Below are 16,850 nucleotides of genomic sequence, written 5' to 3'. Positions count from 1 at the left end.
GCTGCAGCAATGTGTGCCAGCCTCGGGCGTGAAGCAATGATTCTCTCCAAGAATACACCAGTATGGTGGACGAGACTCCCACGCAACTGCCCAACTCGTAAACACCACCTCTAGCCGACACCAGCCTGTTTGCGGCGGACAGCACGCACAACACGGGCGGCAAGCTTCCCACGCGGAGAAAATGCTTTTCAGCCCAAGGCCGCTTCCACCACGGAAAGAACGAGTGCTGTAACTTGTGTCTGCAGAGGCGCCCACACTCGGGAACAATTCGACGTGAACCGTTGCAGAACAAATCTGTGTGATTCTACGTGGGAACAGGACTCACAAGGTGTCCGTATCCTAACCTTGAACGTCTCGCATTTATTTGGATTTTCTGTGGTGTATGAAATAAAAATAAACAAAATCCCCTCATAAACCAAGGACCCTACCGAGGTGGGGTAGTTTGCGTGCCTCAACGATACAAACAGGCGTACCGTAGGTGCAGCCACAACGGATGGATATCTGTTGAGAAGTCAGTCAACCGTGTGGTTCATGAAGAGGTGCAGTAAACCTTTCAGTAGTTGCAGTGACAAAAGTCGGGACAATTGACTGGTCCGGCCTTGTAACATCAACCAAAATGGTCATTCTATTCTGATACTGCGAACGGCTGAAACCAAGGGGAAACTACAGGCGTTAATTTTTCCCGAGAACATGCAGCTCTACTGCATGGTTAAGTAATAATGACGTTCCATTCGGATCTGTGGGCGAGGACTACTCAAGAGGTTGTAGTCATCAGGAAAAACCAAACTGGGACTCTACGGGTCGGAGTGTGAAGTGTTGCATCCTTAAATCGGGTAGGTAGCGTAGAAAATTTTTAAAAGGGAAATGGATAAGTTGAAGTTATGTATAGTAGGAATTGGTGAAGTTCGGTGGCAGGAAGAACAGGACTTTTGGTCAGGTGAACAGTGTTATAATTAAAGAATCAAATAGGGGTAAGGTGGAAGTAGGAAGAATAAAATAGGAATGCTTGTAAGTTACAATGAACAGCGTGGTAAACGCATTCTCGTAGCCATGATGGACACGAAGCCAACACCTACCATAATAGTACATTTTTATACGCCAACTAACTCCGCAGATGATGAGATATAAAGGATGTATAATCATGCAAAGGGAATTATCCAGATAGTTAAGGTGGAGGAACATTTAATTGTGATCGGGGACTCGTATTCGAAAATAGGCGAAGGAAGAAAATGTGGGCGGGGGGAGGGGGGGGGGGGGCAAGAATGAATGAGGAAGCCACGTGGCAGAATTTTGCACAGAGCATAATCTAATCATCGCTAAATCTTGGTTTAAGAATCTTGAAAGAAGGGTGTATGTGTGGAAGAGATCTGGAGACACCGGAACGTTTCAAACTGATTATACAGGATGATTTTTTCCACCGTGTACAATCTCTACGGATTGATCGACGAGACGATACTGAACAAAAACGGTCTAATGAACTTACGTCCAGAAATGCATGGTTTCCATTCTAGAGACAGTGTATTCAATCATACATTGTTACAGAGAATGCAGTCTAATACACGCTGTACGATGCAGCCACACTTACAGTATGTATTGAAAAGGGTTTCAATGTGTCTCAACGCATGTGTGTACGCGCCGTAGCATGTTCGGTCTCATACGTTTAAATCGGCCAGGCTGCATCCGAACAGTGTCAAGGCCAGCATGAATACGCTGCTCCTGTGTCTCCACATCTGGAATAGGCTCTGCATACACGATACGTTTGAAACGGCCCAATTACCAGAAATAGCACGGGTTTTTTTCTCGTTTAGTTATGCTCCAGATTTCCGATACATACCTGCTGCTGGGCACATCAGTGTGTTACACGCAGTAAGGGAAGAATGTAAGTGGATGAGACACGAATGGGCAATCATTATAACGAATACGGGTTGCAAATGCGGAAATCTACTGATACAAGTGGTTTTAACAAATACTACAGGGCTATTACAAATGATTGAAGCGATTTCATAAATTCACTGTAGCTCCATTCCTTGACATATGGTCACGACACACTACAGATACGTAGAAAAACTCATAAAGTTTTGTTCGGCTGAAGCCGCACTTCAGGTTTCTGCCGCCAGAGCGTTCGAGAGCGCAGTGAGACAAAATGGTGACAGGAGCCGAGAAAGCGTATGTCGTGCTTGAAATGCACTCACATCAGTCAGTCATAACAGTGCAACGACACTTCAGGACGAAGTTCAACAAAGATCCACCAACTGCTAACTCCATTCGGCGATGGTATGCGCAGTTTAAAGCTTCTGGATGCCTCTGTAAGGGGAAGTCAACGGGTCGGCCTGCAGTGAGCGAAGAAACGGTTGACCCCTTTTTCATCTGCGAAAAAAACGTTACAGGACACGTGTATCTGGACATGCTGGAAAATTGGCTCATGCCACAACTGGAGACCGACAGCGCCGACTTCATCTTTGAACAGGATGGTGCTCCACCGCACTTCCATCATAATGTTCGGCATTTCTTAAACAGGAGATTGGAAAACCGATGGATCGGTCGTGGTGGAGATCATGATCAGCAATTCATGTCATGGCCTCCACGCTCTCCCGACTTAACCCCATGCGATTTCTTTCTGTGGGGTTGTGAGAAAGATTCAGTGTTTAAACCTCCTCTACCAAGAAACGTGCCAGAACTGCGAGCTCGCATCAACGATGCTTTCGAACCCATTGATGGGGACATGCTGCGCCGAGTGTGGGAGGAACTTGATTATCGGCTTGATGTCTGCCGAATCACTAAAGGGGCACATATCGAACATTTGTGAATGCCTAAAAAAACTTTTTGAGTTTTTGTATGTGTGTGCAAAGCATTGTGAAAATATCTCATACAATAAAGTTATTGTAGAGCTGTGAAATCGCTTCAATCATTTGTAATAACCCTATACATTCTTGGGGCGCTGCAGTTGGAAATGAGAATCTCTGAAATGGCGTCTGTTGGCGTACTACTGTCGTGAGCACCTACGGAAAGTGGTTGAAGGGTGGTGAAATAATGGATAGTCCATATGGTATTGGACAGCCACGTCTCATCACAAATGTAGAGGTCGGAGGATTTCCCGCTGTGTAATCCAGATTAGGCAATCTGTGGCAAATCTAGCACAGAGTGCAATGCTGGTGCAGGTACAAGTGTTTCAGAGCACAGTGTTCAAAGGCCATTGTTGAACATGGAACTCTACATACGACACTTATGTGTTCCTGTGTTGACCCAACAACATCGTCAGTTACGACTGCGGTGGTCACATCATCACTGAGTGGATCAGAAAAAACGTGTCGTCTGACGAATGAATCGCATTTCTTGTTACACCAGGTCGATGGGTGGGTCCTTACACGCCGTCATCCAGGCGAGTGGCTGCACGAAACATGCAAACCACCGCAGATGAAGGCTGGTGAGGGCAAAATTATGCTGTGGGGTACATTGATTTGGGCTTCCTTGGGATCTATGAGGGTAATCGAAGGCATAATTACAGCAGTGAATTACATGAACATTGTAAGTAGGCTGTTTAGGTTTTAAGTGGGCTGTTTAGGTTTTTATGTTAGTAACGCCACATAGTACTCTGTATGAAAATCGATGACTGTGCTGTGTGCAGTTGTGACTGGTTGGACACATTGTTGGAATATACGCTAGTGTAGTGTTGGACAGTTGGAAGTGAACAGCGCGTAGCGTTGGGCAGTTGGAGCTGAGCCGCCAGCAGGGTGGATATGGAGAGAGAGAAGCCAGAGTTTTGAGAGGTTACTACAAACGGACGATCTGGACGTGTGTCCGCCAGAAAAAAGAAATTCGTAAAGTTGGATGTCATGAATTGATATACGATGACTTTTGAACATTATTAAGGCAAATACATTGTTTTTTCTCTATCAAAATCTTTCATTTACTAACTATGCCTATCAGTAGTTAGTGCCTTTAGTAGTTAGAATCTTTTATTTAGCTGGCAGTTTTGGCACTCGTTGTTTTGCAGTAGTTCAAGTAACGAAGATTTTTGTGAGGTAAGTGATTCATGAGAGGTATAGGTTATTGTTAGTCAGGACCACTCTTTTGTAGGGATTATTGAAAGTCAGATTGCGTTGCGCTAAAATATTGTGTGCCAGTTTAGTGATGATCAGAATAAGTAAAGAGAAAACTGTTTGAGTACGTCGAGTTTTGCTCAGCTGTTTGAAAATCAAATAACGTAGTATTACCAGCACAGTCATTCTTAATTTTTCTAAGGGGACATTTCAACATTATTGCGGAACACCTGCATCGCGTCAGTCTTGAAGTTTCCCCCTACGGCGATGATATCTTCCCTCATGATAACTGTCCATGCTTCAAGTTCAGAATCGTGTTGCAGTGGTTTGAGGGGCATTATAGTGAACTCTATCTTGGCCAGAAAATGTGCCTGATCTGTACCCATTGCAATACATCGGGCGCCAGCTGCATGCCCATAAACCATCATCCCGTAATCTGTGGTAATTGCTTGACCTATGCATTGAATCCATGCCAAGCAGTATCTCTGTTGCACTGTGTTTGAGAAGTGGAATAATAATCTATTAAATAGGTGGTCATAATGTTTTGGCTCTTTGGTGTATGTTCTCTGTTCTCGCTGATACTGATTCTGAGCTGATCGTTTCACTGAGGGAATACATGAATTTCATTACCATTGCTATTCTTTCCTTGATATCCATTCCTGTGCTGTTGTTGCTGGTAAATGAAGATCGCAAGTACCCTAACTGATGGACTCTTTTGATCCCCATGCCATCTATCACAATAAATTGCTGCTGCTCTTGTCTTCTTCCTAGATGCATGGACTACGCTTTGTCTTGATTCATTCTTATCCCAACCTTTTGTGCGTAGTTGTCCATTTCCTGCTACATTTCTTTCGACACATTGTTTGATTCATTTAGTAGTGCTACACCATTAGCAATTTGATAAATGACAAAGAAAGAACTGTAGAAAGATAGAGAGAATAGTTCTCAGAACTCTTGAATCGCCCAGACCCAGATGAGATGCTACCTGCAGATACCACGGAGGAAAGGAAAGATGAAGAAAACTGGGAAGTGACTGACGAAGATGTGAAGATTACAGTCAAAAGACACAGAAACAAAATGTTCCTGGGGAGGAAAGAATAACAGGAGAATTAGTCAAAGAGAGAGGTGAGGGCTTGCACTTAGAGACATAAAGTATAAACTGATCCAGTTGATATGGATATGGAAATTGGTCAAAATATGCTCGATATACAAGAAGGGAAGCAAAATGGAATGTGATGTGCCCAGCAGTTAGATAGGTTCAGAAACCTGGATCATGACTAAACGAGAAATAGAAAAACTACTAACATTTGAAAGTAGAGTAATGAGGACTGGGTTGTTAGCGCAATGCCGAACCCTCGTCCTTCAGCCTGGCTTGGGGCCACGAGTGACTGCTGCAAGGCAGTGAACAAACTTAGGTGGCAAAGCTAGTGTTGAGTCGGTGATACAGTTCTATAAAACCATAGCAGCCTCTACAATTTTTGGAGTACTCAACACTGAAAAAAAAATCAGTATCTAAGAAACCTGGCAACAGAAACGAGGTTTTTCTGATGGTATTCTGGATGTAAAAGAGCTGTTCGCATCCGAAATTGAATCCAAGGCTTATATTAGTTTTAAAGATCTACTGGGGCAAAGTGAAACACATCAGATAAATTGCCTAAGGCGTATTGAAGGAATGAGAGACGCATTACCCAAAAATTATGTAACACTATAAAGGCGTAGGGAAACATAATACCAGATGACCACAGATAAACTGGATCCTTGAAGATGGATAAGTCTCAACAAATCTAATCCATGATGTTGATGATGATAGTGATGCACTTTGGTCAAGTCACACCAGAAAGATTTTCAAATGTTTATTTAACTTGAGAACAACAATCTGAGTCAAAGCTATTCGTCAATGAGCAATCAGAAAGTTGTGTTTTCGAAGAACATTAAAAATTAAACGGACCATGAAGTACTACAGAAGTATTAATAAGTAAAGTCGTGAAACAGGCATCGGGTGATCTTGCATAACGTTATTTTCAAAGATGCAGCGGTAGGAATGATACCGCATAACCTGATACTTAAATTTTATGCTGCCTATTGATGACAATTCCGATCGAAACTTGTAGCAAATAACGATTCGTTTCATCAGAAGCTCCAGGGGGCATACCGGTACGAGTTTCTTTTAAAGTTGACGATTAGAGGGCAAAAGCTACAAAAATCTGTTTCCGTAACACCTTGTTTGCTACAGTGAGCGTTTGAAATCTATACTGTACCAATAATTATCAAATAATTATTCTCAAATGACATGCTAACATTTTCGTCAGTCATCAGCCACTGTACAATTGCAACTGGAAGAGTCAATTTGCAGATTATCAAGTACAAAAGAAGTTATAAAAACAAATGAAGCAGGTAAAAATGGAGAAATGACGCCTAAAAAACGAAGTGTGCAGGCTAAAAGGCAAAGTGGGAGAAGCTATAGAAGGGAGAACCGATAGAGGTACTCAAAGTACCCTCCGCCACACAGCATCAGGTGGCTTGCGGAGTATGGATGTAGACGTAGATGAAATGAAACGCTGTAGTAGCAATCGTAATTATAGGAAAGGTAGATAGTGTCTACAAGAAAGTCAAAGAAATGTTTAGAAAGATGAGAATATTAAAAACTGAGATGGCAGGCCAGTACTAAGCAAAGAAGGCACGTCTGAAAGGTGGGAGGACTTTATAGAAGGGCTCCACAACAGAAACGAACTTCGACACGATATTGCGGGAAAAGTAGAGGAAATAGATAACGGTGAGAGGGGAGAGAAGAATTTGACAAAGAACTGAATGACATAAGTAGAAACAAGGCACTTGAAGTAGATATTCCTGCAAAACTACTGGGATCACTGGTACAGCCAGCCTCAACAAACCTGTTCTACCTGGTATGCGAGATTTATGACGCATGTGGAATACCTTCGCACTTAAAGAAGAATGTATTGATTCTAATTGGAAATAAGACAGTTGTTCACAGATGTGAATATTACAGAACCACCAGCTCAGTAAGTCGTAGCTACAAAATACTGTCATGAATGGTTTTCAGCACCTGATGTTTTTAGAAGTTTCCAGTACTAAATCAACTCACCAAGTACACTTTTGTGGGGAGAAAGATAATGCATCATGGCCTGTACTAAAAAAATATTATCGAAGTTATTTTTCGTCTAATATACGCATTTTACTACTTCTTGATCTTGGAAATTGTACATTTTGCAAAATGTTTAATGTGTTGTATCACTCAAACTACATTTCTTTTTTAATATGCAAGGATAGCTTTGAAATGCTCCAAATACAAATTGAAAACACACAAAATGGACAAAGATGATGATGGACAAGGTTCCACACAGAGAGGAAAGTTTGATATCTCGAAGATATGGTCTATGCTCCAAACTAAACATTGTTTATGAAATACATAAAGCTTTCGAGTACAAAACACATGCAGGATGCTTATCGTAATACGTAAGTATAATTATATATCTCTGATTATGAATGAAAATTTGACCTTTGCACTAAAGTAAAAATATTTATTATTAAGAATATTTCAAACATAAAACATATATGGCACTACTATTGTAACCTAATTGTTCTATAACACTTAAAAAAAACTAATGCTACGGATGTGCACAAAACCAAACGTTTAGACAGTGCATTGACTTTACTTGAGCGGTACCACAACAACAGTGATGATTTTTTAAGCCAAATTCTTACAGGCGATGAAACATGGGTGGCCTACGTCACACCAGAATCAAAGCAACAGTCCATGGAAGTTGAGCAAGGGCATAGTTTTGCTGCAAGACAATGCCCGTCGTACGCAAGTGGCGAATCAGACCAAAGATCTGATCACATCTTTTCGCTAGGAAATTCTAGATCCTCCGTACAGCCCCGATCTTGCGTCCAGTGACTATCACCAGTTCCTGCACTTGAAGAAACACCTGGGCGGTCAGCGTCTTCAAGACGATGACGAAGTAAAAACAGTGGTGATGCAGTGGTTAAAAAGTCAGGCGGCAGACTTCTATGAGGAGGGTATTCAAACACTGATACAACGTTATGACAAGTGCCTCAATATTGACGGAAATTACGTAGAAAAGTAGATTAAGGTACAGGCTTTCATGTAAAAATAAAATTATTGAGATATCTTAGCACGTCTTTTTTTAATTTCAAAACGGTACTTACTTAAAAAACACGCCTCGTATTTCTCCCAACGAGATGCCAGTTTGTCGATACCATCAGTGTGGAATGTTTGTTGACTCAGCCACAACCTCACCTCTGCTTGTACTGCTTAATCACTATCAAAGTGAAGTCCTTGAGGGCGTTCTTAAATTTTTAAAACAGACAAAAATCAGATGGGCTCAAGTTCGGACTGTACTGTGGATGATGGATGACAGTGGATCCAAAGCGTCGGACTGTTCCAGATATCATGTGTGGTGTGGCATTGTCAAGCTGATGGAGAGGGTGGTCCGTGTCTGGACAAACTCTTTGAATTTGTGCTCTCAATTTTCCGAGTGTCTCTTATCATACACCGGCGCAGTTACGTTATACATCGCCACATTAGAAGCTACAATTCAGAGCCCCGTAGTGACAGAGGATTGCAACTTGTTTCAGAGATGTGGGAAAGTTGATGGAGTAATACGCAAGATGTTTAATACCTCTATCGATATTGAAAACGGAATAAAAAATCGGAGGCATTACTTTTCAGCACGCCCCGAAAATACCTGATTTCAGAATCTGTGTCTCACTGTGATATAATCCAGTTGGAACCTTCTTGTGTCTCCAGATCTATTCAAGTATACCTCCTCCTGTTATGAGGTTTGAAGAGTTTATTCACTATTACTAGTTGAAGATCATCTTTCTCCTCTATCATTCCTATTATCAACCCCATATCTTCCCATTACTGTGTCTTCTATTCCTTCCTCTACTACTACGTTAAAATCGCCAAAATCATTAGATTATCATTTCCCTTTGCACACTGAATTACCGTTAAATATCCTCACATATTTTCTCTACATATTCAACTTCTGCTTGTGACATCGTCATGTATACCTAAACTATTGTTGTTGGCGTTGGTTTGCTGCCGAATCTTATACGAACAACACTATCACTGAATTGTTATCAGTAACTCAGTCTCTTGACCTACCATCAAATTCAACTAATTATGATCATGTGACCAGTAATCCTTAAATCCTTACCAACCCCCCTCCCCCTCCCCCCGATCGTATGATAGATGCTCACTTCTTGGGCTGCGTGATACTAACTTTGGGCTACATGCGGCCCAGGGTTTGTATACACTGAGCCCTCGCTTTACCATTTTAAGATTTTTTCTACGACATTCGGCTTCTGACATTCGGCGGTCCAACTCATAGAATATTACTCTTTGGTATCACAGATGTATTGCATTTCAAAGGTGAACTAAGAGTCTATAAAGCCGGTGGCCATTATTGGTCGAGGCTGTGTTTTTCAACCTAAAGCCTTTATCTTGACTCAGAGTGAAGCGCGAAGACAATAATCACGTCAGTACTTGCTGGTGTACTCGGACAACTGATAGTAGTAACCGAAAACGCACGACTATGCCCCCGCTGCCCCCTTGTCACCTCCACGTATCTACCGCGGCAGAGAATATAATTAAATCTCTGCCCACAGAGCACTGCGACCTCTTTTCACATTGCACTTGATTTCTCGATCAGTATAGTATCAAACAGAAACAAAATTAAATACGTTGTCTTCGAAATCACTGACATGCTTTTATTATCGTTCTGGGGGTCGCCAGAATATTTTTTCTTGGAAAGTGGTCGCGTATTCAAAGAGGTTGAAACACACTGGTCTAGAGCATAGCTATGTACAGTGATGGAACGTGGAAGATAAATAGTTGTGGTGAGAAGAAAACAGAAGCTTTGGAAATGTTGTGATACAGAAGAATGCTGAAGATTAGAAGGGTAGATGAGACAACTTATGAAGGGGCTCTGAATCTAGTCGCAGGAAAAGATAGATTTAAAGCAATACTTGACTGAGGCATCAAGGAATCACCCACTTCTTAACGGATGGAAGTAGTAGGAAGGGTAAAAACGCTAGAGGGAGACCAAAGCTTGGCTCCAGTTCGTGGCTTCTAATAGTTGTAGGTTGCAGTATTTATGTAGAGATGCACTGATGGCACAGGATGGACTAACGTGGATAGCTGCCTTAAATCAGTCTTCAGTCACAGCATACGGAAGTGACTCAAATAAATAAAAAATCTCAGCCGGGCTGACTGCATTATTACTTAATTACTACTATTAACGTCAGTTTTTACAACAGAACTGACCTGCAGCGCTACGGGGTTGTCCACGCCTGTCATTGGCTCGGCGGCGGGCCGCGCCGTAATGTCTTCCGTGCTGCTCGACATCTGGAAAAGGACAAAACAAAACTCTCAAAGTCAGGGGCAACATCACTCACTGCCATTTCTCACCGTTAGCGACTACCGTTCGCCCCACTTCTGCTCCCACTTCACTCGAAGTCCCTTCCGCAACAGTTGCAGATTACGCCTGTTACTGAACGTTAACGGCAAGTGCAACTTGCCTAGCGTCACAACGGATTAGCGAGAATAAAACTACCGTTGGAACGGCTGCTGTGTATGAAGTCCGCATCCGTTATGAGGAGCCTTCATTCTTTTCTCATTATTTCTACTTACCTAACGAAGCAAATTGGTAGCAGCTGAATCGCTCTGTACAGGTACAGGAACATTGAAAGACGTGCCATTCAGGCGACGTGTGACGTCAGTTCAGGTATCTCGGTTGCGTCGCTAAGTAGATACCTGGGTATTGTTACACTCATTTCGCGCTGCATCTACTCACTCAATAAATTTGTGATTGAAAAAACGCATTTATTTAAAATGAATAACAGAATACATTCCTTCATTATGAGATAGAAGGGCCATCTTTTCATTTTGTCCACACCCATAAGAATTATTCAAAAATAACGTTCAACGTGCAGAAACATATATTTTCATTATGTTATATGAGGAATTGAACGTTGTTGTGAACCAACGGCATGTTTTAAAACCCGAGACGAATTGTTATTACCTTGGAAAACTACTTCTTCTAAACAGTTCATTTCTGCTGAGCTACACAGCCTCCAAAAACCTATCAGAAGATAAAACCATTTCGTCTCCCATCAAGGCAGCTTTACAAGCACTAAACGGTTTTGCCTTTCGCAGGCTTATACGTACACTTACTTGGGTTGTTTTTATTTTACTTGTTCATCTTCGCTACTGTGAAACACATCTGTTCTACCGAGTAGGTCCTCATAGCTTTCAAAGTATGGATTTTAGACACCATATTTACCAAATATTTTTTCTTATTTTCGTCCCTGCTGCCTACTCCCAAAATATGGAAAGCAAACAGCTAGCAGTAGAAGAGATTTGTTTCACAGTACTTAAGTTGAAGTGCTCATAGCTTTTAAGGTATCCATTTCAGAGTCCATTGCACGAGACTTTTTAACTTCGATTGATCATTCCTGTTGTGTTCCTATATGTATGAATACTTCGGGGCCTCCTAATATTTTTCTGCTAGATCTGAAAGCGATAGTGAAACAGAACAATATTGTTCGTTTGAGAATGATTCAGGTCTAGTAGATCGTGTGTCCACTCACCGAAACAATGAAAAAGTGAGAATAACTGTTCGCATAAAGAGGATGCAAGCATTTTTTTACAAATCATCCTGGTTAGAATTTTCCGTGTGTTTTCCAAATCATTGCAAGAGAATGGCAGAATGGTTCTCACTTACAGGTCATGCTCAACAACTTCCTCATTCCTTACCCATTATTAAATATTGTAAATTCGGTGTTTTAAACATCAACATTTTCGGATATCTGGCTTCTGACGACCCGATTTGTAATGACGTGTTCCACGATCATATGTCAAGTACAATGACAAAATAAATAAAAAGTAAAACAAAACTTTCTTATTCATTAAAAACGTGTAAGCAGAAGATTAAATTGTGGGTAGAAACACAAATATGCACCATGATTCTTTTGTAATATAAGTATTAACGTCTAAAAACAGAAATCAGCAATGACATAAACTTCGGCTTTGGATGCCTGTGCTGTATGAACAAACATTCATGATTGCGTGCTGGCTTAAAAAATGAATGGTGTCAGCACCTCGAAGACGGAACAGTCTCAACAACACTACACCTCTATGTTGACGACGATGATGTACTTTTTGTCTTGTATACATGGCAACCGCCTTCGTAACGTAAGTCACTGCTAGGCTCTACAATGGTAGCGCTCAACCTGAACCTGAACACAACAACGCTTTCATATTGGTATGCTGATGTCGTCCAGGAATCTCAGACACATTCTGTCCATCTACTAGTATTAACAGGAACAGTAAACAAACTTCGCCTGAATATTTGTTTCCCCTGAGACTAGCCTTGTCAGAGAAGAAAAGTAAACGTGTATTACAAACCAGGAATCGATATGACAGCCTTTGAATGAGAAGTATGACAGTGAATCAGCTACGCTGAATCAGTTACGCTACTGAGCCAGACTCGTATATACGCGATTATGTAATCTACGACAATATTTGCAGCAACTATTTTGTATAACAAAGCCATATACAGATAACAAAAATTTTTCGTCCCGTAAAAAGCTGATGATTGACCGCGAAATCACACTGACTGCGCAACGCGGATGCGGTGGAAAGTTCAGGGACTCTCAGCGCGTAACATGCTAATTGTTGGAGTGGACTACAGTTACGGCGATACTATAAGCTACTGAGGGCGGCGTTCGACCTCTGACGCGAGAACAGATCGCGTTAGCTGTGGCCTCCTGGGATACACGGTGCAAAGCGACTCTATAAGAGGAGATAAATGTAAAGCAGTGCAGAAACTTGCGTAATTTTTTTGTAGTTCTCTTCCTCTGAGCTGTCGATGTAGCGTCCATTGTGTACCTGTGTTCATGGGCGCTTCTGACAAGGCATACGTAATGTTACTCGCGTCAACGAATTCTCCAATAAGGTTCATCTGATCAATAATGCCACTGGCATTCCAATCCATAATGATAGAAGATATATTTTCCATCGTGAAGGCTAGCTGTAGCAGAAAATAAAATTGTATTTTTTGAAAATGCGTCTGTTGCCTGTCTCATTTGAGTTGCAGCTTCTTTGATGGCGCGAATGATTTTTGCGAAATTGATCTGGCTAAGGAAATTAAATACTTCTTTGATGTCAGACCACAGACTTGGGGCAGCTGATGACGACGTGGGTGTATTGAAGTTTGCAAATTCTTAAAGTTGGTTATTGGGTACTCCTTGTAAGGAGAGCAGAGAAATTTGTGATATCAAGTGGAAGTGACTTCTGTTTTCTCGTGTTCTCCAGCGGTTGTTGTGCAAGAGTTTTTGCGTTCTGTTTTCGCCATAGGTCGTGGAGTTGCAGAGCTACGAACGCCAGTCGACAAGTACTTCGCAGATTCCTCGATACCAATCAACATACGATAAATTTACTTCAAGATATACACCCCCCCCCCCCCCCCAATTATCACTACTACCCAAAATGCCGCCCTCACATACTAGACGTATTCTTAGCCAAAAAATTGACTTGGTAGACGTCAACCAAGGTGGTAAATAACATTAACTCTGATCACAATTCGGTGTTTCTGGAAACTGATGGAGACTTAGCTCGCTTACAAGATACATGAACAATAAGAGTGAAGCACACCAATGTGCATTAGATTTAACCATTTGGCTCAAATCAATACACCACTTATACCCTCACGTCGGTCAAAACATGACATCAAGACCGCAACAGAATATTTTAGCAGTGTCATACGTGATTGCAGCAAGAAGGCCACAACTACGGTAAAACATGTCAGGCTAGGAAATCATCTTTCCATCACATACAAGAGCTGATAGCGGAACACCGCTTCTACAGACGCCGGTGGAAAAGCGACCTAGATCCAACAGATAGAGGATGACAGATTGGCCAGGCGAATCAGACGTGAATTCGAAATCTTTCGCGGCGCGCCTGGGGCATACACACGCTCCACGAAGCAGAGAAAAATCAGGAGAAATTTTTGAAAATCAACATAACCAGAAAAATGAACTACTCCTCAATTGAGTTTCTTCATACTGAGAATAGAATCGTATTCGACCTCCAAAACTGTGCTGAAGCTCTGGACGACTCCTTGGAAAGACAATTCAGGGCTCTCGAGTCTATTGGTCCGAAAAGCGACGATCACGAAGAACGAACGAATCATCAGGAGAATAGCTCGAGTTTTGCATATTCCGATTAGTACTTCTTCCAATCATATAGTAGGGACTGCATGTCGGCATATTAGGAATTTCAACTCTAAAAAAACTCCAGTCAGTGACAACGTTCAGCCACCCCTACTGCCTAGAGCTATAATTTGCTAGACGTCAATCTATAATGCCACCTGAACCAGAACTACTTTCCAAGTGCTGGAAACAGACTCGGATAATAGTTGCACGTAACCCAAATAAGGACCCTTTATTGCCGCAAAATAACGCCCAGATTCCTTGTTAAAGATCGTCGGCAAGATACAGGAGCGGGTCATATACGACAACGCGAGGAATTTTCTCAAAGACACCTGTATCATTATTCACGCACAAGTATAAAAGGAAAGGAAGATTAGGATTTAACGTCCTGTCGACAACGAAGTTATTAGAGACGGAGCACACGCTCGGATTAGTGAGGGATGGGGAAGGAAGTCAGTCGTGCCCTTTCTGGGAACCATCCTGCCATTTGCCTTAAGCGATTTAGGGAAATCACGTAAACCTAAATCTGGATGGCCGGACGGGAATTAGAACCGTCGTCCTCCAGAATGCAAGTCCGGTGTGCTAGGCACTGCGCCACATCGCCTGGTTTTCTCGAACAGTTTGGGCTCAGAGAAGTTATTAGGTTAACTGAACAAATATGTGCTGCTCGAAACATTCACCATACTACAGGAGTGCTTTTTGTAGATGCTGAAAAGGCCATTTACTGTGTGTAGCAGAAAGATCTTATACGCAAGCATCGTGAATATGATTGCCTAGGTCACATTATAAGGACAGTAGTGCCATTTCTCAAAAGCAGAGCTTTCTACGTCGATATACCAGGAGCCGATAGCAATATAATATCCATTAAAGGTGGACTCCAACAAGGCTCAGTTTTGGTCCCCATATTCTACACTACTGGCCATTAAAATTGCTACACCACGAAGATGACGTGCCACAAACGCGAAATTTAACCGACAGGAAGAAGATGCTGTGATATCCAAATGATAAGCTTTACCGAGCATTCACACAAGGCTGGCGCCGGTGGCGACACCTACAACGTGGTGACATGAGGAAAGTTTCCAACCGATTTCTCATACACAAACAGCAGTTGACCGACGTTGCCTGGTGAAACGCTGTTGTGATGCCTCGTGCAATGAGGAGAAATGCGTACCATCACGTTTCCGACTTTTATAAAGGTCGGATTGTAGCCTATCGCGATTGTGGTTTATCGCATCGCAACATTACTGCTCGCGTTGGTCGAGATCCAATAACTGTTAGCAGAATATGGAATCGGTGGGTTCAGGACGGTAATACGGAACGCCGTGCTGGATCCCAACGGCCTCGTATCACTAGCAGTCAAGATGACAGGCGTCTTATCCGCATAGCTGTAACGGATCGTGCACCCACGTCTCGATCCCTGAGTCAACAGATGGGGACGTTTGCAAGACAGGAACCATCTGCACGAACAGTTCGACGACCTTTGTACCAGCATGGACTATCAGCTCGGAGACCATGGCTGCAGTTACTCTTGACGCTGCATCATAGACAGGAGCGCCGGCGGTGGTGTACTCAACGACGATCCTCGGTGCACGAATGGCAAAACGTCATTTTTTCGGATGAATCCAGGTTCTGTTTACAACATCATAATGGTCGCATCCGTGTTTGGCGACACTGCTGTGAACACACATTGGAAGCGTGTATTCGTCATTGCCATACTGGCGTATCACCCGGCGTGATGGTATGGGGTGCCATTGGTTACACGTCTCGGTCACCTCTAGTTCGCACTGACGGCACTTTGAATAGTGGACGTTACATTTCAGATGTCTTACGACCCGTGGCTCTACCCTTCATTCGATCCCTGCGAAACCCTACATTTCAGCAGGATAATGCACGACTGCATGTTTCAGGTCCTGTACGAGCATTCCTAGATACAGAAAATGTTCGACTTCTGCCCTGGCCAGCACATTCTCCAGATCTCTCACCAATTGAAAACGTCTGGTCAATGGTGGCCGAACAACTGGCTCGTCACAATACGCCAGTCACTACTCCTGATGAACGGTGGTCTCGTGTTGAAGCTGCATGGGCAGCTGTACGTGTACACGCCATCCAAGCTCTGTTTGATTTAATGCCCAGGCGTATCAAGGCCGTTGTTACGGCGAGAGGTGGTTGTTCTGAGTATTGGTCTATGCACCCAAATTGCGTGAAAATGTAATCACATGTCAGTTCTAGTATAATAAATTTATCATCTGCATTTCTTCTTGGTGCAGCAATTTTAATGGCCAGTAGTGTACTATACATTTTCAAATGAGGCCCCTAACGGACGGAATTTCTTCGTTATTTGCAGAGGACACTGTGCTCTATAGAAGTAGCTCCAGTTTATAGTTAATAAGCTTGAGATATACCTATAACTTGTACAACAATAGGCAAGCAACTGGAAGCCTACATTTAATCCTGACGAGATTCAAACAATACTACTTAGTTTTTAAAGAATCTCAGGGGATATGGTGGCCAAGTGGTTCTAGGCGCCTCAGTCCGGAACCGCGCTGCTGCTAC

At 42.5% G+C, this 16,850-nt stretch overlaps 1 protein-coding gene across 2 annotated transcripts in view; it reads right to left on the bottom strand.

Annotated features, from left to right (window-relative positions):
* Nucleotides 1-16,850, bottom strand: part of LOC126175383 (ABC transporter G family member 23) — a 501,239-nt gene that overhangs the window by 122,102 nt on the left and 362,287 nt on the right. For both annotated transcript variants that reach the window (XM_049922158.1, XM_049922157.1), the window contains one exon: nt 10,351-10,431. In XM_049922158.1, coding sequence (XP_049778115.1) covers nt 10,351-10,431 — 81 coding nt within the window. The remainder of the gene's footprint in view (nt 1-10,350; nt 10,432-16,850) is intronic.

Source organism: Schistocerca cancellata, chromosome 3 (assembly GCF_023864275.1).
Source record: "Schistocerca cancellata isolate TAMUIC-IGC-003103 chromosome 3, iqSchCanc2.1, whole genome shotgun sequence".
NCBI classification, from domain to species: Eukaryota; Metazoa; Arthropoda; class Insecta; order Orthoptera; family Acrididae; genus Schistocerca; species Schistocerca cancellata.
Note: the sequence above shows the minus strand (reverse complement) of the source record. Positions and strands in the feature narration are given on the sequence as shown.